Source organism: Petaurus breviceps, unplaced genomic scaffold (assembly GCF_028583685.1).
Source record: "Petaurus breviceps papuanus isolate PSGF00001 unplaced genomic scaffold, PetGlider_PUasm1.0 90879, whole genome shotgun sequence".
Lineage (NCBI taxonomy): Eukaryota > Metazoa > Chordata > Mammalia > Diprotodontia > Petauridae > Petaurus > Petaurus breviceps.
The window spans coordinates 3,256,571-3,281,463 of record NW_027187368.1 but is presented as its reverse complement, the minus strand read 5'-3'; the positions used below and the strand labels follow the sequence as shown (position 1 = coordinate 3,281,463).

At 42.6% G+C, this 24,893-nt stretch overlaps 1 protein-coding gene across 5 annotated transcripts in view; it reads left to right on the top strand.

Moving 5' to 3' along the window:
- GSN (gelsolin) overlaps positions 1-24,893 on the top strand; it is a 74,620-nt gene that overhangs the window by 39,125 nt on the left and 10,602 nt on the right. For 3 of the 5 annotated variants that reach the window (XM_069073791.1, XM_069073792.1, XM_069073789.1), the window contains exons 2-11: positions 3,775-3,979; positions 5,767-5,921; positions 13,262-13,423; positions 14,740-14,889; positions 15,816-15,905; positions 17,083-17,215; positions 18,120-18,208; positions 20,077-20,292; positions 22,455-22,588; positions 24,224-24,314. In XM_069073791.1, coding sequence (XP_068929892.1) covers positions 3,784-3,979; positions 5,767-5,921; positions 13,262-13,423; positions 14,740-14,889; positions 15,816-15,905; positions 17,083-17,215; positions 18,120-18,208; positions 20,077-20,292; positions 22,455-22,588; positions 24,224-24,314 — 1,416 coding nt within the window. In that variant the 5' untranslated portion in view covers positions 3,775-3,783. Of the gene's footprint in view, positions 1-1,595; positions 1,793-1,945; positions 2,023-3,774; positions 3,980-5,766; positions 5,922-13,261; positions 13,424-14,739; positions 14,890-15,815; positions 15,906-17,082; positions 17,216-18,119; positions 18,209-20,076; positions 20,293-22,454; positions 22,589-24,223; positions 24,315-24,893 lie in introns of those variants that run through there. The other 2 variants (XM_069073788.1, XM_069073790.1) reach the window with 2 other exon arrangements.

The following is a 24,893-nucleotide window of genomic DNA, read 5'->3' as shown; positions in this document are numbered from 1 at the left end:
GTTCTTAACCTTTTCTGTGTGTCATAAACCCCTCTGTGAATTTGGGTGAAACTGATGGATCCCTTTACAGAATAAAAGTTCATTGGTTACATCCATAATTAAAGGAAACACTAAAATTTAGTTGGATATTAGTGAAAATAAATATGCATTTTCCTCATCCAATTTCATAAATCCTCTGAAATCTATTTTTAAAGTTCTTGAGGGTCCCCTGGGGTCCATAGACTCTGGGTTAAGAAACCCTGCTCTAGAGGTAGTGTTACATTGTAAAGACCACTGTCAGAACAACTGGGTTCATATCCTAACTCTGTTGCTTACTACTTGTGTGACCTTGGGCAAGTCACTTTTATTTCTTGGCACCACATTGTCACCATCAGTGTCAATGTATATTGAGAGTATTGAATTAAATGGCTCTGATGTCAATCAATCAACAAGCATTTACTAAGAATTCACTCCATTCCAGGCAATGTTATCATAGTCCAGTTCTCAATCTTCCTCCCCTCCTGGCTCTGTCCTTCAGATGAAGAAAATGAGGTCTAGAGACATTAAATAACTTGGCTGAGGTTATACAGATAGTTTGTATAGTAGTAGATAGCAGAACTGGATTGATACTTTGGCTTTCTGACTGCAAATAACTTGCATTTAAACACTTCTCCAGAGGGTTGTTGGTAGGGGCAAAGACATGGGAGAGCACTTTTAAATTGTAAAGCCTATAAATATATATGCAGAGGATTATTATTAGAGGTTGCTAATGGAAAGGGCCTTGGACTTGGTAGTCCAAAGATCAACTACTACAATTTACCAAAAGACCTTGGACAAATCACTTCCCCTAAGCTTCCTCAGTTTTCTCAACAGCAAAATGTGAGTAATGACATTTGTGTGCCCTACCTCACAGTATTGTGAAGAAAGAAAAAACAACCTTAAAGTGCTATAGAAATATGGACAATATAACTTTTATCAGTGTCTGCAAAACGAAGGGAACAATCCCTGCCTTATTACCAATCATTGGGATGCTGTGAGAATACAATGTATGTAAAGTGAATTGTAACCCAGCAAAGGGCTATACAACCTAGGTTGTGTTTATGCATGAGGTTGAAGGAAATAAGAGATGTAGGTGGCATTCAGTTAGAAAAAGCATTGAATTTAGAGTCAGAAGACCTGGAGTCAAATATGAACTGCCATATTCTAACTGTGGGGCCTTGGATAAGCCACTTTCCCTCTTTGGGACTCAGTTTCCTTCTGGGTAAAATAAGGGGTTTGAATTCAATGATTACTAAAGTCTCTTTCATCTTTAAATTCTGTGATCCTAAGGATGGGGTGGTGGGTCCTAGTCTCTTTCCCTGAAGGATCCTTGGAGTCCCTTCATAGGTCAATCTGCACATCTCCCTCCCCCTTCATCACTTCCCAGAGACTTTGCCCCATAATCCAAAAAAGGCCCAGGGCTGGGACGGGGAGCCTAGATTGAGGAGGGCCCTGGGTTCAGAGCCAGGTGGCAGCTGCTTTGGGTCTGGACTCACGTGGGGAACTGGGGCGGGTCCCCACTGTGGCTGGGTGGGCCGGGCCACCTTATATACTGGCCCTGCTGCTGGGAGAAGGACGCAGCCAACCCTCTCTCTGTCTTCCCTCCTGAGTCTCTCCTCGCTCTCCTCGGAGCCTGGGCACCGACATGGCCCGCGGCTTTCTGGTGCTGGCGGCTCTGGGCTGCCTTCTCCTGCGGGCAGGCTGCGGGCATGCCGCCGTAACCCCCGGCTCGCTGGTCTCCCTGCTTACAGCCACTGTGGCGCTGTCCGCGGGGGTGAGTGCCTGGCGCCGGCGTCCCCCGCTCTTCCCAGTCCGCTAGGGGGGATGGATCTGCGCCGCCCGGGGGAGGGAGGTAGGGACAGAGGGAGAAGGGGGGAGACCGGGGTTGTGAGCTTCCTGCCCTAAACAACCCCATTTAACTCTCTATTATAAGTTTTTTCAGATACAACGCTAGGAAAAGGGGCATAATTAAGGTCTATAATGGAAAAACTATTCTGTTGCTTTGTAAGTATGATTTCCCGTCGCGGTTTCAAGCTGGACCCCTCTTTCCCTCCCTTTGGCTGTTATACTGGGATATTTACTAATCGACAGCATCGCCTTTGGAAGTACTCTTCTGCCTTCTTCAGCATAACCAACTGCTCACCTTCCGCAATCTTCTTTCTCCTTGGGGGAGAATTCTCTGAATGGGTGCATGCGAAAAGTTTTCTCTCCCTCTTGTATCCAGTGATGGGATGGTCCCAGCCCCAGCAGACCCACCGATCGATTTCGATTGATCCCCGGGGGCTGGCCTGTGTTTGTGCTCCGAATTTGCAAACATGTTCAGGCTGTTTGCTGCTGGGGTGTGGGTGGGGTCGTTCCGGGAAGGGCCGTGTAGGGCTTAAAGTTCGGGATTTGTCCTGGTTGTGTGTGAAGGAGGTGGGGGGAGCGGGGCAAGGCTGTGGCGGAAACAGGCACAGTCTGGGTGGTCTCTTTAAGTCGTTGTTTGTGGGGTTTGTGAAAGGCTATGCTTTAAAAATTTGCACTGGCCAATCCAGGATACCTAGATTCTGGAGAAAATGATGGAGAAAAGGCAGCTGTCCTTGGGATTTGGATTTTAGAGCTGAAAGGGACCTTAAAAAACAGAGACTGTGAAGGCTGGAAGAACCCTTAGAATGTAGAGTGTTAGACCCTACACCGCAGAAATTTAGAGGTAGAAGGAAACTTAGAATGGAGGATAAAATATAGACAACGGGGCTGAAAGGGGCCTCGTTCCAACCCCCTCCTTTTACAGTGAGAAAAAAGACTGAGAGATGCAAGGTGACTATCTAGGTTCCTCAACTATTTAGTAGCAGAGCTGTATACAGAACCTAGGTCTCTTCACTCCTAGTCCAATGCTCTTTAAAATATCACGATGCCCTTGGTACCAAATCACAAAGCTAGTAGGGAAATGCCATTTGATTATAAACTCTGATCAGAACAAAGGAATAGAGTTGGAGTGAGAAGTACAATTCTTCTACCTCCTAAATATTTAGAAAAAGAAATCTGAAGCCCCAAAGTAAAGGGGATAGCGATCATGGGTTCCCTAGCTGAAGGCATTGGGTTTTAATTGCCTCTTAATTTCTGCCTTTGTGCCTCCATGCTGCCTAAGAGGAGTTCAGAATTCAAGCAAACAGGAGTTGCTTTGGTATCAAAAGAGGGGAATTGGGAAAGTCAATGGAGGATCAAGAAGGAAGAAAATAGAGGAAGGATTCTGAAAGAGAAGTTGAAAAGGATTTGGAGACAGAATTATGGGAGCCCTCCATGTTGGAGGGTGGGGTAGAGAATAATGTAAATCCAGAAAATTAAAGTTTGAGCTGGATAGGATCTTAGAACTAGAATATTAGAGCACAGATCAGAGATGTTAGAGCTAAAAGGGATGCTAGCCCAACCTCCTCATTTTACTGATGAGGAAACTGAGGCCCAAGAGAGAGGAAGTTACTTGTACAAAACTAGTTAGTGGCAGAGTCAGGGATAGAGTCCACATCTCCTGATTCTTATCCCGGTATTTTTTGTAGAAATGTGCTACAGAAACCCTACATCTTCCCAGGATACTGGTTGCAGACTGCAAAAGATTAGGTGTTTCTCTTTGAGTCCTATGTGAGATCCTAGTTTTCCACTGCGGGAAACCATTGTGTCTTCATCTGAAATGGCTCTGGTCCTGGAACTTGAGGACTTTTGCTGAATTTACCCCTTTGTGATACTTCTTCCTCACCTCTCTTCATCTTTTGCTTTCTGCAGCCTGTCAGCATGGTGGTAGAACATGCAGAGTTCCTGAAGGCAGGGAAGGAGCCTGGCCTGCAGATCTGGAGGGTGGAGCAGTTTGATTTGGTACCAGTACCCAAGAACCTGTATGGGGACTTCTTCACTGGTGATGCATATTTAATCCTGAATACCATCAAACGAAGGGATGGAAGCCTGCAGTATGACCTCCATTTCTGGCTGGGTAAGGAACTGGCCTTCTCCAAACCCCTCCCCCCATCCCTGAACTGAGTACCTACTGTGCAGGGACTGAATGGCCGGAGGTTGTCAAGGATGTCACAGGAGAGGGATTTCTACCTGGGCTAGAGATTCAGATTAAAGATCTCTAAGATCTTTGCCAACCCTAACATTCTAACAACAACATTCTATGTTCTAAACAACTTAACCTTCTATGTTTTAACATTCATTCTAAAGTCCCTTTTAGTTCTGATGTCAAAACATATCCAATTTTAAAATGCTTCTAGGGGAGCAGTGAAAATAAGCCTCAGAATAAATCTCCCTTTCAGTCTTTAGTGTGAGTGCCATCAACAGGAAATTCTGGCACCTTTATCAGAGGCAAAGTCTCATTATCATTAATAATTCACTATAGTAATTAGAGTGGTAATCAGTATATAGAGAAGGAAGGGCACAGGTGGTGATGAAGCTCAGAATCTGTGACCTGGGGAACCACCAGGCCCATCTGATAGTGAAATTAGCACAGGGCCCTTTAAGGAGACTTTTCTATGACAATCAATAAACATTTATTAAATATAAAACTGACACATAGATATGACCACTTTGGGTCCTGAGTGTGGGATGCTAGGGAACTGGTCATCTTCTGAACCCAGGTTTATTGTATTCTAGTCTTAGAGACCTCTCAGACCCTATTAGGAGATTTGGGTTAAAATTCCAGCTTTGACCCTTATTACATCTGTGACCACTCTCCTCTCTGAGCTTCTATTTCCCCATCTCTAAAAGTGGGATATTTATCCCTTCCTGGCCATTTTCCAGGGACTTAGTGAGTATTAATCAATCAATTAATCAATCAACAGATACTTATTGCTGGGAATATAAACACTAAGAATGAATCAATCCCTACTTACAAAGAGCTTGCAGTCTAATGTGATTCAGATAGAGGCTCCAAGGAGGTGATCAAGGAGTTGCATAGTGTAGTGAAGAGCTGACCCTGGAGTACAGAGGACCTGGGTTCAAGTCCCTCCTTTGACACCTGTATGACCTTGGACTATAATTGTAGCTACTATTTCTATATAGTACTTTTAAGGTTTACAAAGACCTTTACAAATAGTAATGCCTTTTATCCTCTTGACAACCGTGGGAACTGACTGCTGTTTTTAGCCTCATTTTATAGCTGAGGAAACTAAGATAGACAGAGGGTGAGTTGCCTGGGTCATACAACTTTCAAGAACTTAGATCTTCTAGATTCTGGGTCCAGAGCTCTATCTAGTTCATCACCTAACTGTCACTTATCTTCCCTGAGCCTCAATTTCCTCATCTGTAAAATGAGAGGTTTAGACTAGATAGCATTCATGGTGCTCCAACTCTAGACCTATAGTCACTGGGAAGGCATTTTTTGTATGGCATACAGTGCTCCACAAAAATGAGAGATCTCTGTCTGCCCATATGCTTCAGCTAATTGTCAAGGGACAGTGTTTCTGGGGATCTTGGAAGCTTTGGCATGAGTATCCTAGGAGGAATAGCTGGAAGAGATTATAATACCCATTCAGTTCAACCCTATCCTTTTATAGGCAAGGAAATTGAGGCCTAGAGAGGTGGGGTTGGAATAGATCATTTCAAAGATTTCACATTCTTTGGTTCCTTCCTGATTCCTGCAATTTGAATAGTGGCTGGCATACAGTAGGCACTTAATAAATGTTTGTTGACTGCTGATTGATTCTAGAAGGGGTAGTGATTGACCAAAGGTTGTAGCTAGTTTAAGGCAAAGCTGATAATAGCTGTGCTTCTTCCTCCAAGGGAATGAGTGTACTCAGGATGAGAGTGGTGCTGCTGCCATTTTCACTGTGCAGATGGATGACTACCTGAATGGGAAAGCAATTCAGCACCGGGAGGTCCAGGGCTATGAGTCTTCAACCTTCCTTGGCTACTTCAAATCTGGCATCAAGTACAAGGTAAGCATTGCTCACGATTAGAAACGTCCTCTTCCCAACTGTCAGAATTACTTGCCAGTAATTAGCAGATTCATTTTCCTGATAAGGAAAATGAAGAAGTCAATGACATAATCTTTCAAGTCCCTTGAAGCTTCAATAATCTGTATTCTATGGTCTAATCTTGCTCTAACATTCTAGGATTCTGGGTTCCTATGGCTCCATTTCCCACCAGATATTGTCAGGGAAAGGAGAAGGTGGAAATGGGCTTTCCCAGGTCATAAACAGCTGCTGACTGTTTCTGAGTGGGGGATTTGAGAGAAACTTAGCCAAACACAAACCTGGTCTTGGCCAAGGGGATGGCTGGCCCAGGGCCTGGTGAGCTGTTAAATGTAAGCAAACCACTTTTAGTGTCTCTGAGGGGAACCTGACCCTGATTCTGATTCATTTACACATATTTCTCAAGATCTCTCTCACAAAGAGTTTCTTGTTACCCAAGAGCCCCTGGAGAACTTCTGATTTTGGATGAATCTTCTCCTTAGCAACAGGCAACTATGTTGTGTTCTTATTTCTCTTATTTAAAAGAAAGAGAGAAAGAAACTTGAACTGAACTTGACCCAGGGTCTGGGTCTCCCAGGCTCCAGACTGATCCTTCCTTTGGCTTAGTTCATTCCCACAGCTGGGATTGAATAACCCTCCTGAATGGGACCAGAAGCCTGGATTTTTCATTATGTGGAAGGGGTGGAGGTGGGGGTGGTGGAGACTGAGGGTGTAGTGGGAATAGCATTGGCCTAGGAATCTGGAGACCAGGCTTTCCAGTGCTTAGATAACTATGGGTAAATGATTTCACCTCACTCAGCATCATCTGACAAATGGAGATAATTGTCCCTGCCTTGACTACCTTAAAGGGCTTTTGTGAGGATCAGATGAGATGATGGATAGGAAAGGCCTCAAAACTTCTAAAGAAACAAGGGATTATTATGTAGGTGATCACAAAGGATTGGGTGTGTTTTCCCATGGTGCTTCTGGGAGGGGCAGAGCATTGGGAAATTGGCATAAAAGTCTTATTGTACTTTGCAGATAGAAATTCATAGGTATGAGACTTGAACTTGGATCTTGGCTCTGCTGCTTCCTAGCTTTATAATCATATGCAAATCTCTTCCCCTCCCTGGGCCTTATTCCTGATCTGTAAAATGGAAAGTTTTGGTTTAGGTCAATGGCGTTAAATAGAAATGGATCACTGTGGGTCATACATTGCCTTTGAAAGTCCCAAATTAATATTTTCTATGTTGAACTGTAATTTTATTTATGTTGCTGAACATTTCCCAATTACATTTTTTTTTTTTTGCTTTTTGGAAGGCAATTGGGGCTAAGTGACTTGCCCAAATGTCATATGGCTAGTTTTTTGTGTTAAGTGTCTGACACCGGATTTGAACTCAGGTCCTCCTAACTCCAGGGCCGGTGCTCTATTCACTTCGACACCTAGCTGCCCCCCAATTCCATTTTAATCTGGTTCTGACCATACCATAGGAAGCAAGTTTGATACCTCTGATATTAGATAATACTTTCCAACTTCAACATGCTATGAATCTGGAAACCATGGTATATGAAGATAGATAGGGGATATTATATTATATCATCAAGTATAAATAACATTTATCAATATATAACATAATATTTTATTTATTGTAATTTGGTTTTATAATATTTATTTATTAGAATTAGCCTAAGGTTAAGAAATGTTTGTTGTCAAATATTAATGGGTTGAAGAAAGTGGGCATATTTAGTTTAGAGGAGATTAGATCATGGTCTTTACAGGTCTGAAAAAGTACCATGTAGAAGGAGAAGCAGATTTGTTCATCTTGGCCCCAAAGGGAAGAATGCATTTCAGCAAACATTTATTAAACACACTAGGTTCTAGAAATATGAAGGCATTTGAAATCACATAGAATCTCAAAGGCTAAAGGTACCTCAGTGACTGATTAACCCACTCTCTATCTGAATAGTAATTTCCTCCACAACATACATATCAAGCAGTCAGTTATCCAGTCTCTGCTTAAAGACCTTGAATGAAGGAAAATCTCTAGTCCCAAATGCCAGTGGCATAACTGGTATCTGAAAGGGAGAGTAAAAATCTGGAAATAATATAGTAGATAGGGCAGTGAACTAGAAATCAGGAGGTAGGCAGCAAAGAAGCTAGCTGTGTGACCTTTGGGTAAGTCACTCACTTCTGGGCCTCAGTGTCCACAGCTGTGAAATGAGGAGAATAATAGCTAATCAAATTACCTGTCATCATGACAGCTTATAGGCAGGGTGGCACAGCAGAAAGATTCTGGGTTTTCAATCCTGGATCTTCCATTTACTCCCTATGTTACCTTGGACAAGTCACTTAACCTTTATAGGCCTTGATTTCACATCTTCAAAAGGAAGGGTTTAGACTAGATGAACTTTGAGGTCCTTTCTGGCCCTAAACATAAGAACCTAGATGTGAAAAAGATTGTAAATATTATTAATTAGATGAGGAGTTTGAACTATATCACCCCTAGTGTCCCTTCTGGGCCTATGATCAGAGGAGAGAGGGCCAGGGAATGATAATCAAGGATTGAATCTGAGCTTGATAGTTAATAAGGCCCTAAGTATTTGAAAGGAAATGATCTGGGGCTTTTTTAGGTGTGTTTTTTTATGAAAAAATAATTATGTTACATTTTGAATTAATGTTTTAGCTACCAAATACTTCCCATACATTCTACACAACCTTGTGAGGCAGGATAATGTATTGTTATTATTACCATTTTATAGATGAGGAAACTGAGGCTCAAAGAGGTAGGAGTGACTTGCCCCAGATTACATAGCTAGTAAGTCATACAGCTAGCAATTCTGATCTTCTGATTCCAATTTCTCTACTCTTTCTTCTGCACCTAGAGGGATGTAGTGGTCAAAAATGGAACTGTATTTTCTGCTATTTGCAAGCCTTCTTAAGTCACTTAATTCTCCTAGCAATAGTAGGAAAAGGCACCAGGCTGGATTCCTTCATAAATTATAGATCCCAAAGGAGCAGAGTATTATGCAAGACTTGATGCAAGACTTGCCTCTCTGAAAGGCTCCATAGAGCTGCAAACAAACAGAACGGAGGCAATTGTGTCCTGGCCTGGGCTACAGGGAGGGGTGGGGAAAGATGCTGTTGAGCCATTTAAAGACAGAATCATAGAAAGCTAGAGTTGCCAAGAAAACCTTTGTTGTCTCCTAGCTGCCTATAGGATAAAATATAAACAGCTCAGCTCGACCTTTAAGGCCCTTCCGAGGAGGCTTACAAGCAGGCTCCAACCTACCTTTCCAGCCTAATTTTATCTTGCCCTTCTTATGTGTTTGTTTCCAGCCAAGCTGGTCTTACTGGCTGGTACCTGAAATCAACATGCTGTTTCTTGCCTTAGTGCATTGGATTGGGGGAAGCCAAGCCCGTGATGCACTCCTTTATCACCTCTGCATTTTGGAATTAATCTCCTCCTTCAACAGCTCAGCTCATCACCTCTTCCATACAATCTTCCCTAATTCTCTCCCTCCTACCATATCATACCCTACTTTTAAATTATTGTATAGTGGCTAGGTGGCTCAGTGAATGGAGTGCCAGCCCTGGAGTCAGGAGGATGTGAATTCAAATCTGGCCTCAGACACTTAACACGAAACTAGCCATGTGACCTTGGGCAAGTCGCTTAACCCCAATTGCCCTGCCTTCCCCCTCCAAAAAGCAAAAAAAAAAAAATTGTATACACATCATATTCCTACTCAGCGGAATGTGAACTCTTTGAGCCATGAGCTATTTCCTCCCTCTTTTCTCTCCAGCACTTAGCACTATGTCTTGCACATAGTTAGTTTTAAATTTAACAATCTCTTGTTCGGCACATGACCAAAGACCTGAGAGGGACCTTAGGACATACAGTGCTAGAACTGGAAGGGAACTTAGAATGTAAGGTGATAGAACATAGAAAATCAAACGTTAGAGTGGAAAGTAACCTTGCTTGGTATATAGAATATTAGAGTTTGAGAGATCCTAAGAATTTCTCTAGTCCAGTTCCTTCATTTTGCAGAAGAGGAAACCGAAGCCCGGATATCAATCAACAAGTATTTATTAATCATTTATGATGTGCCAGGCACTGTGCTGAGGGCTGGGGATAGAAAGAAAAAGCAAAACCAGTGTTTTTCCCCAAGAATCTTACATTCTAATGAAGGAGACAATATTAGCATAAATAGGCACATTAGCGATGCATACAGAGTAGATACAAGGTAACCTTAGAGGGGGAAGGGACTAGCACTTGGCAAGGGTGGGGAGGGCCAGTGAAATGCCTCTTAGCGGAAGTGGCTCTTCAGCTGAGTTTTAAAGGAAGCCATGGATTCTGTGAGTTGGAAGTCAGGAGTGAGAACATTCCAGGTATGGGGGACATTTAGTATGAAGACCCAAAGTTAGGAAGTGGAGTGTCATGGGTGAGAAATAGCAAGTCGGCCAGTATGGCTGGACCATAGATTATGTAGAGAGGGATAACGTGTTAAAATAATAGAAAGCTAAGCAGGAGTCAGGTTGCAGACAGCTTTAAATGACAAACAGAAGAGTTTTATTTCATCTATATTTGATATAGAGGTAATATCATTGGAGTTTATTGAGAAGAGAGTGTAACAGTTAAAAAATTAATTCTGAAGCTGCGTGTAGGATAGATTAGAATAGGGAGAGACTTGAAACAAAGAATCCAATTGGAAAATTATTGCAATAGTTTGGTCAAAGATGTTATGAGGGTGTGGGCTAAGGTTGTGGCTGTGTGGGTAGAGATGAGGGGATACATATAAGAGATATTGTAGAAACAGTTGGATAAATAGTTCTGTCAATTATCTACATAGAGATAATTATATCCATTGAAGCTGATGAGGTCACTAAGTGAGAGAAAAAAGGACACCTACAGTTGGTAGGTGTGGCACAGATGGAGTTCCATGAAGACTGTGAAGGAACAACCAGGTGGAGGGAGAATCAAGAGAGAGCCATGTCTTGAAAATCCAGAGAGTATCCAAGAGGGAAGAACAATAGTCTCAAATGCTGAAGAGAGGTTTTTGTTTTTTAAGGATAAAGATTGAAAAAAAAAACCATTAGATTGGGCAATTGAGATCATTGGTAACTTTGGAGGGAGCAGTTTTAATTGAATGATAAAGCTGCATACCAGATTGCAAAGGATTTAGAAGGGAGTGAGGGGAGAGAGAGTGAAGGCACCAAATGTAGATGAGTTGAACTCCATTTTTCAGGAGTTTGACTGAGAAGAGAAGGAAAGATAAAGAATGATAGCTGGTGGTCATGGTAGGCTATAATAGGGTTATTCAGGATGGGAAAAACATGGGCGTGTTTGTGGGCAGGAAGGAAGGAACCTATGGATTGGGAGAGACTGAAGATTAGTTAGTGGGGATCACAGGGGGTGGCAACCTACTGGGGAAGATGGAGAGGAATGGGATCACGGATATATGTGGAGGAGCTGGTCTTGGTAAGCAGAAGGGCTATCTCATTATCAGAGAATGAAGGAGATAGTAAAGAGATGTAAGATATTGGAGAGATGTATGATAAGGAAGAAAAAAGGGAGCTCTCACTGAATGTTTTGAATTTTTTAAGTGAAGTTTGAGATGGGGTCCTTGGCTGAGGGGATTGCGAAAGGAGATACTATGGGAGGATTGAGGAGAGAAGAGAAGATTGGGAACAGCAGCTCTAGTGAGTGGGATTCATTTGGGGAAGAGAAGCAAGCAGTTGATGTGGCAGTTGATATTAGCTAACAAATTTGCAGTGGGCCTACTCAGAATGATTTTGTAATTTCCTGCAATTCAGTTCAGTAGTGTATGAGTAAAAACAAAGGAGGTGGATAGTGGGAGTAGTCTAAGGTTTTGGTTTGGCCAGGTGTGATCAATGATAGGAGGAGGAAACAAGGAATTCAAGGGTGAAAGTTAGTGAAACATTGAACTGATTCACTAAGGGAAGGGAAAAGAGTGTGTCCAGAGAAGGGATTATGACCCAGGATACTTCTGAGGAATGGAGGGATTGGAGGTTATGGAGAGAATGAGAACTAGGTTTAGGAGTAAAAAAGAAGAGGCAAAAAGATAAAATATTATGTAGGCATGAAGGAAATTTGGATTTAGCTCTCCCCTACCCTCCAATGGCTCCTGATTACAAATCAGGGTCAAATCCAAACTCCTCTGATGATACTGAAAGTCCTTCACCATATAATTCTAGCCTATCTGTTTTTCTTGGCTGATGACACATTACTCCCCCTCCCCCACACAATATTCTACTTACTTTCTTATGTATATGATGTCCGATGTCCTGACCTTAAGTTTTTGCACAAACTATTCCCCGTAATGTCTCTCATCATCTCTATTTCTTAGAACTCCTTGCTCCCTTCAGTTTAAATCCCATCCCCTTCAGGTCTTTCCAGATTTCCCCTGTTAGACATTGTTCTAGTCACTGTATCGTTTTACATGTATACATAAATGTATGTATGTATATATCAATCCTGTATTCACTTATCAGGGAACATATGGCATCCCTTTTTATTAGAGTGTAAACTCCTTGAGGACAGTGCTTGTCTCATTTTTGTCTTTTGTATCCCTTGTACCTAGCACATAATAAATGCTCATTGATTGACTGAGTAAATAGCAGAGCCCCAGTTTCAAGCCAGATCCTCTGACTACAAATCAACCAGTGTTTTATCCACCATACTATATGGATGTGTAGGATTTGTTAGTCATACAAACCAGAACAGTACTAATAGTGACGATAACTTAGGTTTATAGAGCATTTTGGTTACAACCTTATGAGGGAGACAGCATGAGGATTAGTATCTTCACTTTACAGATGAGGAAACTAAGGCTTAGAATGGTTAAGTGAATGACTAAAGGTCAATTGTGGTTAATAGCAGAGCTGGAATTGAAACTCGGGTCCTTGGAATTGAAATCTAGTGCCCTTTCTATTACATCCCTCCCTTCCTTCCTTCCTTCCTTCCTTCCTTCCTTCTTTTTTTCCTTTCTCTTCGCCCCTTCTATTTTGTTCACTAAAAAAAAATCCCATGAGGTAAATAGTATTATTATCCCCATTTTATAGATGAGGAACTGAAGCTTACTGAGTTTAAATGACAAGGCCGCATAACTAGTAAGTGTAGTGAGGCAGATGGGTTGTATTTCTAACATTTTGTAATAAATGCAAGGAGAATTCTTAAGGGAAAATTTTTGGGGTAAAAAAGACAGTGGAGGCAGCAGACTCTTCTGTTCAGTTCACCTTGGCCTTCTAGACTTCTTCCTGCTAACCAAAGAAGTAATGCTTGTCATGCTTCCCTTCTACTCTACAGAAAGGGGGTGTGGCCTCTGGCTTCAAGCACGTAGTACCCAACGAGGTGGTTGTGCAGAGATTGTTGCAGGTCAAAGGACGCCGAGTGGTCCGAGCCACAGAGGTGCCTGTTTCATGGGATAGCTTCAACAAGGGTGACTGCTTCATCCTTGACTTGGGGAATGTAAGTGTCCTTCCCAGCCCTCACTGCCTCCCTCTATCACCATCACTTGTTGAGTCCTTTCCATAAGAACCTGTATTCATGGCACAAGTGCCACATGCTCTCAGCTAGCTTTTTGTAATGGCCCTGTCACCCTAGAGCTTGGTCTTATTTCAAGTGAGTAGGTCACAACCACATCCTCACCCACCTGTGTAGAGAGCCAGATACATTCATATCAGTATAAGCATGAACATACCTGCAAACCACTAGACTCATGTATACTCAGGTACATGGACATGCATACAGAAAAACATATGTACCAGTATGTCTAGCACCATTATTATTTTTTAGGCTGGATCTGTGATTTCATTGGCATGAGGATTTTCCAATAAGAAAACCCCCTCTATGAATGCAGATCAGCACAGAAAACACATGCTTAGACAAGTATAAATTACATGGACATTCACATGTAATTACATTAATATTCACATGCATACACTCACATGATAACCTATGCCCATTATATGCATATACATACACACAGATATATAACATCCCTCTTACACATGCACACAAATTTGGACCCAGAGGTATGCCTATTATGTGTTTTTACATTTAATTTTTATTTTATTTTGTTTCTCAATTACATGTAAACCAAAATTTTTAACATTCCTTTTTGTTTTTTTTACATTTTGACTTCCAAATCCTCTATCTCTCTCCCTCTCCTGGTCGCCCTCCTTGATAAGGCAGGCAATTTGATATATACATTCTACATGTGCAGTCATGCAAAACATTTCCATTTTAGTCATGTTTCAAAAGAAACCACAGACCAAAAACAAAAACGAACTTAATAAAGAAAGTAAAAAAAGTATGCTTTAATCTGCATTTGAACTCCATCAATTCTTTCTCCGGAGATGGACTGCATTTTTCATCATGTCATTTGGAATTGTCTTGGATCTTTGTATTGCTGAGAATAGTCAAGTCGTTCACAGTTGATCATTGTACACAATATTGCTGTTACTGTGTAAGATGTTCTCCTGGTTCTGCTATTTTACTTTATATCAGATCATGTAAATCTTTCTAGGTTTTTCTGTAAGTGCCTATTATGTCTTCATGAAAACAGATATAATGTGTACCCATTCTACTTTCACAATACAGGAATATGCCTAGATATGTGAATGCCTAAACCTCTTTGTGTGTTTGCACATAACTTGAGTTTTGTTTTTGTTTTTTGCTCTTGGGACAATGGAGAGAAGGTTGGCACAACTAACTTCTCCTACTCCTGTACCTGGGTTTGGGGAATCTGACTATGAAGCATGTGTTTGGTCTTTGTCTTGCAGGACATCTACCAGTGGTGTGGCAGTGACAGCAACCGTTTTGAGCGACTCAAAGCCACCCAAGTGTCCAAGGGCATCCGAGACAATGAGCGGAGTGGTCGGGCCAAGGTGCATGTTTCAGATGAGGGGTCTGAGCCTGAGAAGATGCTCCAGGTGAGCTTCCTTTCTTGTTATTTGACCCATAATGAGGCAGGTGTTGTGACCCTACCTTGGAAGGAGAGGAGGGTTGGTTTAATATTTCCTTTTAGCTTATGTTCCTGTATGTTGCTGTAGAGGAATCACAATTCCCAGGGACTATCTGTATTAGGCATTTTGACTTCTTCCTATAGTTTCTCTCAAAGGGGTGCAGTTTTTTAGGATGGCTGAGAAGAAACCCACCCATATTTTGATCCACTCTGGAACTATGGGCCTCACCTTTTGGGTGCACTGCTCTGTGGAGACATCAGTTGGATGTCCTGCCTAGTAGGGTGGGACAAGCTCCCTAAAATGATTCCTTTCCCAAGGAGACCAGGCCTTGGGGCTGTGTCTGGTGTCTTAGGACCCTGTTTCTTCTTTCCTCTCATAAAGGAAAGACAAGTGTGTCAGAGTCCATAAAGTATATACTCAATAGCCCCTTGATGTACCTGGCCTTACCATCTAACGTCCAAACAGAAAAGAGATGTGGCTGCTGGTGATCAGCCTGTGGTCCAGCTCCCACTAGTAAGGGGAAGGACCAGAATAAGCATGGAGAAAGGAGGCTTTGGGGGAGAATCTCACAGAATGTCAGAGTTGGAAAGGGCCTCAGAGGATCATCCCTGATAAATGATCACCCAGCCTCCTTTTGAAATTCTCTGGTAATATTGAACTCCCAACCTCCTAAGACAGCCCATCTGCTCTGGGGGTGGCTCTGATTGTTAAGAACTTTTTCTTTACATCCTTCTTCTTTATAATCTTGTATTCACCTCTCTTAGTTCTGTCCAATTCGGGCTGTTCCATCTTAGAACCAGCGGCCATCCACTTGAGGGGCAGATGATTGGGACCCTCCCACATCGTTGGGCTGTGCACACAGGCTTATGTTTCCCTCTTTACATCCCTTCTAGGTCCTGGGGCCCAAGCCCGATCTGCCTGCAGGGACAGATGACACCATCACGGGGGATGCAACCAATCGCCAACTTGCTAAGCTCTACAAGGTAGGCAGCAAGGCATAGTTGAAAGAACCCTGAATTTGGAGGCAGAGTCATTGGACTTGAAGTCTGTCTCTGCTTCTTTCTAGCTGTGTGGCCAGTGGTTGGTCACTTAACTTTTTTTTTCTTTTTTTTTAAGCAATTGGGGTTAAGTAACTTGCTCAAGGTTACTTGGCCAGTTATTTCTGGGTGTGGTGCTAAGTATCTGAGCCCGGATTTGATCCCAGGTCATCCTGACTCTGGGGCTGGTGCTCTTACTCACTGCGCCACCTGGCTGCCCCAGTCACTTAACTTCTTAATGCTAAACCTCGTGTTCCTCATCTGTGAAATGGACTTAATAATATCTGCTTTGCCCATTCCCTGGGGTTGTTGTGAGGGCCAAATTAAAACATGGATGGAAAATACTTTCTAAAGCTTAAAAACTGTATAAACATCTTCTTCTTTTTCTTATTACAAGGCATGGAGAAATAGCTGGGACAAGGGATCTGTCTGATGTAGGCTGGACATGAAAAGTGGTCCAAGCAATTGTATCCTCGTGGGGATAGAGAGGAGTCAAGGGAGAGTCACTGCTAGTTCAACTTGCAGTCTTCTCAAACTGGATCCCATCCAAGGTCCTGGCCTCCAAAGCTTTTGCCAGATGTTCCACTCCAAATATAGAGTACAGCCATCAGGAACACCCCTGAGCTTAAACAATGCAGTGCAGAGAAATGAACATTAAATTCTAAGAATCAAGGAATTGGGTTCTTGTCATGGCTTTCCCACTAACTCTTTGTGTGACCTTGGACAAGTTGCTCCCCCCTCTTTCCAAACCTCAGTTCCCTTATCTCCTCAGTTGGGGAGAATAAACAGCTATTGGCCTTGACTACCTTCGCTGGTGTGTTGTGAAGACAAAAAGGAGATAATAACCAGAAAAGTGTCTTTGGAAGTCTCAACATACTGTTGAAACACTTGGGGAACAAACACTGCTGCTTGGTCCTTTAGTTCTGTTTGGAGGCAGCTAGTGAGAGAGGGTGGTAACTTTGGAATTTGGGTCAGATTTCTGAATCTGACTCTATCAGTCTGGGACTAAGATGGTAACCAAGTGTGAATGTAGAACCTCTGCTGTAGCAGGGAGAAAGCCTGGAGCTCTTTTCAAGAGCTGGACAGGCAGATGCTGATTCTGCCCTGCTCTCTTCTCTAACAGGTTTCCAATGATGCTGGGACTATGACTGTGTCCTTGGTGGCTGATGAGAACCCCTTTTCTCAGGCAGCCCTGAGCTCTGATGACTGCTTTATCCTGGACCATGGCACAAATGGAAAGATCTTCATCTGGAAAGGTGGGTTGGGTGGGGAACATTTGAGACCTCCCTGTACTAGCACTCCCGATTCAGTGGTTCCAGGCAGCTTTATCCCCGTCCAGGAATTGTTTCTGTTTGCTGAAGGAGAGGGCACAGGAGTGGAAGCATGAGTGGAAACCCTTTTCTTATAGTGCACATTAAGACTACAAACCACTCTCTCTGGAGACTCTTGGAGAGGCAGTATGGTACAGTGGAAAGAATGTTGATCCTGGAGTCAGAAGGCCTCTTCCATTTACCTGTGTGACCTTGGGCAAGTCACTTAACCTGTTGGGGTCTCAATTTCCTCAATGGTAAAATTAAGGCTATTGGATTAGTAGGACTTTGAAGTTCTTTCCAGTTATATGTGTGTGTGTATATTTATGTGTGTGTGTGTGTGTGTGTGTGTGTGTGTGTGTGTGTGTGTGTATATATATATATTTGTATATGATATATATTATATCTGGGGATGAGTTATAGAATAAGACCCCCTGGTCCAGTGATTGTGGATAGGGGGCAGGGTGCAGAATGACCTGCTGTTGAGAGAGAGAGGAATTAGGAAAGTTAACTATGAATAAACAGATGAGGATGGGGAAAATGGACCTGTTATTTGGATCTTGGAGTGCCTGATTCCATGGGACTTATGTCCCTTCTGGAATATATTACAGCAGTCTAAGTCTCAGCTATGTCTGGCTGCAGACCCATATAGTGACTATCTCAGGAGATCAGGATCCCTTCTTTTGGGATTCTGGATGCTACTGGTTGTTAAGAAGGTCCAGGGTTCCCTCAGAACCCCAGAGCTATGTCTCTGAACTGAGCCTCCCCATTGGGGTTCCAGGATGGTCAGGCAGAAAGTTTCCTGTCTTAGAATCTCCCAACTTGAATGGTTCCCTCAACTCATCCACAGGCAAACAGGCTAATGCGGAAGAGAGGAAGGCTGCGCTCAAAAGTGCCTCTGACTTCATCTCCAAGATGAGCTATCCCAAGCAGACCCAGGTGAGATGCTAAGGCCTTTATGGCTGGGGGAAGTAGTTCGAACAGGGGTTACTCAGCCCTGTGCCCCAAGTCCTGGACCAATAAAATGGAGAAAGGAATAGAAAAACCCTGAGAGGGGAGGCTGCCCTGGGGTAGCATCAGAAAGTGGAAAAGGAGAGTGGGTCAGTCAAGGTAACCAAGTAAGTTACAGAATAACTTCCAGGTGCCTGGCTCCTAAGGGGAGGGGCGTGGAAATGTAAGGCATGGTCTCTCCCCTCAGTGAAATGCTAATACAATAGGGGAAGAAATGCCACTTACTTCTATTGTAGTATCATCAAAGTGGGTCCTTCCTCCAAATCACTTATCCTGAATTGTGATGAGCCTTTAGATCTTGAATTAGACTGGTCTTTGGATGACAAGATCATAGTCTGTTTCCAGGCTTGCCCTTGAAACTTTTCCAGCTTGGTAGGGTCCCCAGAGCTTGCATTCAGTATCCATATAGCCTTTGGGAGCTTAGGGTCACCAACAAGACTCAATGAGACATCAGAGGAGGACTTTAATTCTCTGCATGTGTGTGTATCTATATATGTATGTATCTATTTGTAAATATAACACATATGCACACCCAAAATTAAAGACTTCCTTTCATATATATATTCATTCTACTAGATGAAGATCTATATATATTCTACTAGATGTGAGCTCAGTAAAGGCAGGGAAGGTGCCTTTTCTAAACTTTTTTTTTATCTCTCCCAAGGTCTAGCACAGTTCATGGCACATAGTCAACTATACATTGGCTTTTAATTGAATTCAGAATTTTATTTTTCTAGTTTTGACCCTCTGTGAACCTCCTCTAAATTTCTGGAGTCTGTGTCCCCTGTCCAACCACAGAATTGGATTCTAGGGTTTCTGGGCACCAAATCAATTCAATCAGTTATCCCCAAGAATTTATTAAGCACGTGATAATGTACTAGGAAATGTGCTTGTCGCTGGGGCAAAAAAGAAATGGTTCATGGCCTTTATGAGCTGATGTTCTATTGGGGGAAATAGCATATACACAATCAAGTACTTTGATATCTAATCCAGGGCATCTTCAGGTTGAATTCATTCATTCTTTTTAAAAATAATCTTGTTCTTATTGGTATCTTTTGTTTTTATGTCACCTTCATTTCTGTATATGTCCCACACCTCACTCATCTACCCAGTGAGCCATCGCTTCTAAGAAAAATTAAAGAGGAGAAAGAACAATTCAGCAAAACCAATCAACACATCAGTTATTCCTGATAGTATATGTAGCACTTCATACCCAGAGTACCCTATTTCTGCAAAGAGGAGCTTGTTGATTTTTAACAGTATTTTTTTCCCCAATTATATGTAAAGGCAATTTTTAGCTTTCATTTTTACAAGAATTTGAGTTCCTGGTTTTTCTTCCTCCCTCCCTTCCCCTTCCTTCTTCCTAAAATGGTAAGCCATTTGATATAGGTTATATATGTGCAATCATGTAAAACATATTTCCATATTAGTTACAGTTGTGAAAGAAAAAAATAGGTCAAATGAAAAAAAATCACAAAAAAAATAAAGTAAGAGAAAATAGTATGCTTGAATCTGCATTTAGAGTCCATTGGTTCCTTATCTGGCTGATGGCATTTTCCATCTTAAGTCCTTTGTAGTTGTCTTGGATATTGCTGAGAAGAGCTAAGTCATTCATAGTTGATCATTACACAATGTTACTGTTAATTGTGTTTCCTGTTAATGTTTTTCTGGTTCTGCACATTTCACTTTGCAGAGTTCATTGATTCTTAAAGGGTAAAACTCAGTTCAGTTTTCTTGGGGACCTGGTGATATAGTAACCCCCTCATCATCCTGTATTGTACCTCCTTTCTCCCTAGATCCAAGTCCTTCCACAAGGTGGTGAGACCCCACTGTTCAAGCAGTTTTTCAAATACTGGAAGGATCAGGATCAGACCCAGGGCCTGGGAGTGGCCTACATTTCTAGCCACATCGCCAATGTTGAGCGGGTGCCTTTCGATGCTGCCATCCTGCACAACTCCACTGCTATGGCTGCCCAGCATGGCATGGAAGATGATGGCACTGGCCAGAAGCAGGTATCTTGGTGATAGAAGCATTGGGAGTGGGGTAGAGAGGAGGGAGGAGGGAGTGCTCCCAACTCCAAATCCCATGCACTTTCCATTGGAACATGCTGTTCTTGCAGATTCCAGACATATTAGGGAAATAGATCTAGATTTATAATTATATTATAAGGCATTATTATATTTATTATTCTATAGCTATAATTATATTATAAGGTATATCATTATATTATAAGGTATACAAATATATAATTTTTATGTATAATTATATATAATGCATATTACAATTAAAACAATAGCTTTCTTTTATATAGCACTTTAAAGTTTTTGAAGCACTTTATAAATATTATCTCGTTTTATTCTCACAACAATCCTAGGAGATAAGTGCTATAGTATCTTCATTTACAGATGAGGAAACTGAGGCAGACAGAAGTTAAATGATTTGCCCAGGATCTAGTAAGGGTCTGAGGCTAGACTCAGACTCAAGTCTTCCTGACTCCAGGTCCAGAGCTCTACTCCATCCGCTGCTCTACCCAGCTAACTGATGTACCTTTTGGTACACAGCAATTTCACTGTAACCTTAACACTAATGACTTTAAAGCCTGCAAAGCATTTTCCTTTGTGAGACGAACATCTTACAGAGAGATGAGAAAACTGAACATCAGAGAGTCGTAAGGCTTCGCTCCGGGACGCACAGGCAGGTTTCAGACTTGAGGCTTCTGACTTCCAGAGTAGCCGACTTAACAATACACCCTACTATCCTTTAGAGGAAGAGCTCAGAGACTTTGAGTCAGATTCAGTTGTTGCAGGTTTCTAATTGGCTTCATTGCTTCCCCAGAGTAGTTTTTTGATCCTTTGTAGTTGGGAACCTTCAACCTGGTATAGGGAACAAGGTTAGGAGACCTGATTTCTCCTCCCATCTGAGCTACCAATTTGCTGGGTAACCTTGATAATAACTAACTTTTATGTTGAACTCAATACTTTACAAACCCTTCTATATGTGCATCTAATTTGATCTTCATAACATCCTGATGAAGTTGGGAATACCCCTTGCTGTGTCTTAGCTGGGGAAACTGAGGCTCAGGAAGAGGAAACAACTTGTTCAAGGCTATGTAGAGTTAAAGGGCAGTCAGGATTTGGGCTCAGGTCTTTTCACCCCAAATCCAGTGTTCTTTACCCTACACCACACTTTGTCAAAGCACTTTCCTTTCTCTGGGACTCAGTTTCCTTATCTGTAAGGTGAGCTGTCTGGATGAAATGTTGTCTGAAGTTGGTTCCAGTGCTAATATTCTGAGATTTAATTTGAAAGGCCGTAGTATTGAGGTGTCTGTCCCCAGAGAACCACCAGAGGGCGATGTGGGACGGCAGACAAATTGAGAAGGCAGTTGATGGGTGACATTGACACAGAATATCTCCTGGTGTATCAATGGGAAAATCAGAGATTATCCTAAATTCAACCAGTCCATCCCCTCACCTCTAGGCAAGCTCTGTGCCTGGGAAGACCAAATACTTGGTGGAGGAGGATGTTGTGAATGGCCCTTCAGAGAATGATAATTTAGTTCAGGATTGTCAGACTTAGAGAAATGAGACCACCAATCCATACTTAAAGATCCCAGCAGGTCACATACTGACTTTTAAAATGTAATATTATCTATGTTTTTATTTTGTTAAATATTTCCCAGTAACATTTTAATCTGGTTTGGGCTATATTCAGAGTGCTGTGGGCCCCATGTGGTCTATGGGTCATGTGTTGGACATTTCTAGTCTAGTCTGCCTAAGTTGAGTTATTTATATAAATATATATATATATATATAATATAAATATATAATAAATAAGATATATGTATATAATATATATTTCCTCTGAGAGATGAAGTGACTTGCCCAAGGTCATAGATCCACAGAATGTCAGAACTGAATAGGACCCTACCACTTATTGAGTCAAACTCTCTCATTTTACAGATGAGGAAAGGGAAGCCCAAAGAAGAGCTATACCCAGCTCAAGGCTATGTCACTAGAATGTTTTGGTGGAGTCTGCATTTGAACCCAGATCTTTTCTTTTAAGTCTAACTCTCTTTCCACTGTTTCACCAGAAAGCCTCCACAATTCTTCCTCCTAACCCGCCTCCCCAGCTGCCTACACTGTGCATGTCTCTGATTGTCTCATTTCCCTGGCAGATATGGAGGATTGAAGGTGCTGACAAAGTTCCAGTGAGCCCCTCCACTTATGGCCAGTTCTATGGTGGTGACAGCTACATGATTCTGTACAACTATCAGCATGCAGGTCGACAGGGACAAATCATCTATAACTGGTAAGCTTCCTGGTGTGAGAAGATGGGCCAGGATGACTTGTTTGGGAGGACTCTCAGCTGGGCACTTGATCATTCAACACTACTGATGGAACTGAGAGGTAGCATGATGTGGTGGAAAGGACATCTGACTGACCCCAAGAGATAGGAAGTCTGGGTTTTAGTCCCCACCTCTGCCCCAGACTTTGGCCAACTACTTCCCCTTTCTGGGCTCTGAAATGAGAGGGGTTGGATTAGATGTTTCCTTCCAGGTTTAGATCACGATGGTCCATGACGAGTAGACTCCATTATTGTCCTTGCATTTGAGGTCTCCTGGGGCAGCAGAGCCTGGGGGTCCTCCTGCCATATGTTTACTCAAGAGTGCTGAGATAAAAAAAAATACAGTTCTATATAGTCTACTGGGGCAATATAATAACAACAACAATAATAGCTAGTATCTATATGATACTTTAATGTTTGAAAAGTGCATTACACATATTTTATTCTCACAACAACCCTGGGAGGTAGATGCTATTATTATCCACATTTTACAGATGAGGAAACTGAAACAGACTGAGATTCATTGATTTAGGTAGCTCTCACATCAAGTAAGTGTTTAAATCTGGATCTGAACTCTGATCTTCTCCAGGCCCAGCTCTTGCTCCACTGCACCATGGGTTCTTATAAGATGAGAGAGCTGGCCTATGTACTCTCTAGGGACCTTCTGGCCCCAAATATTATGGTTCTGTGCTGTTGAGACTTCCACGTTTTTAGCTGAGGAGCTGAATGGGATGATGCCCTTTGTCCAAGGACTCTGTAGTGGCTGCTTATTCCAAACCACTGCTGGAGAGTGAAGTCTTAGAAGAGCTGAGATTTAGAGCTGGAAGGGCCCTTAGAGGCCATTGAGTCTGACTTCCTCATTTTACAGATGAGGCAACTGAGGTCCAGAGGGGTTAAATGGCTCACCCATGGGCACATAGCCAGCAGATGTCTAAACCGGGGTTCCAGCCTTGGTCTTCCTGCACCCAAGTTCCGGGCTCTGGCCCACTACACTACCTGGTCTTTCAGGAGCCTTCCTATATCTTCTCCCCTGTCCCTTTTTGGTCACCTTCTGGGTCCAGGCCAGTACCCTCAAGGAGAGCTTGAGCTCCAGAGGGATCTGCCTGTGGGGCACTGAGAGCCCCCGTGTCAGTTGGAAGCCCTGGTTCCAGCCCACCTCATCCCTGAACTCACTGTGTGATCTGCAGCGACATGGAGTCCCTCCTGGGGTTCCAATTTCCTTGCTCATCGGCAAAGTGGGGATTATATGCCTGACTCCAAGAAACCATGTGTATTTGAGTAAAGATAATGAATAAGACAGGGCTCTGCCAAACATTGAGAAAATGGAAAGTGGCAATAATTATAACAACTTACATTATACTGTGCTTTCCTCATGACAAGCCTGAGAAGTGGGGAGTTTATTAATTGTGATTCGCATTTTACAGATGAGAAAAATGAGGCCCAGAGAAATGAAGTGCTTTGTCTTGAGGTCATATAGTCTTTTAGTGACAGGACTAGATTGTGAACGCAGGCCTCCTGACTACAAGGCCAGTGTTCTTGCTATTATGTTTTCCACCTTTATAATGAGGAGGCTGATGCTGATGATTCTTATCATTTTAGGCAGGGGGCTGATTCCAGCCAGGAAGAGCGTGCCACAGCTGCCATCTTGACTGTACAGCTGGATGAGGAATTAGGCGGTACTCCAGTGCAGGTAACGTACCTCCCCTCCACCCCATCTGAATTCTTGGCCATACTCTGTCTCCAGAGCTAGGCCCTTCTGTGCACCAGCCAAAGGAAGCTGATGCCCTGCTCAGGGGTGGAGAGGTCCATTGTGTGATGCTTGCTTCACGATGGTAGAGCTGGAGGGAATACAAGACGCCCCTGGGAGACATCCGCAGCTGTCTAGCTATGGCATAGCCTCTCCCCTCCCCCAACAATTCCAGGACATCTTCAGTGCCTTTGAAAGGAAAGGGAAAGATCTGAGTAGAGGGCAGTGTGTGTCAAGGTAGAATCCCATAGCCCACTGGCCCCCGTGAAGGACCTTAATCTGATGCTCATCTGCCCTGGCTCTCTGACCACAGTCAGGCACATGCATGAATGCCATTTATACACAAGTGTGTATCTAAACATTTATACACACATGCTTGCTTCCAATACTACTGCATTACTCACATCATAGGCATCTGTTCGTGCTTCTCCACATGCACACATATGTATAACCAGTTGGTAATGCCCTCACACTGTATGCACACCTTATACATACATATGCATAGTTGTGTACATATATGTG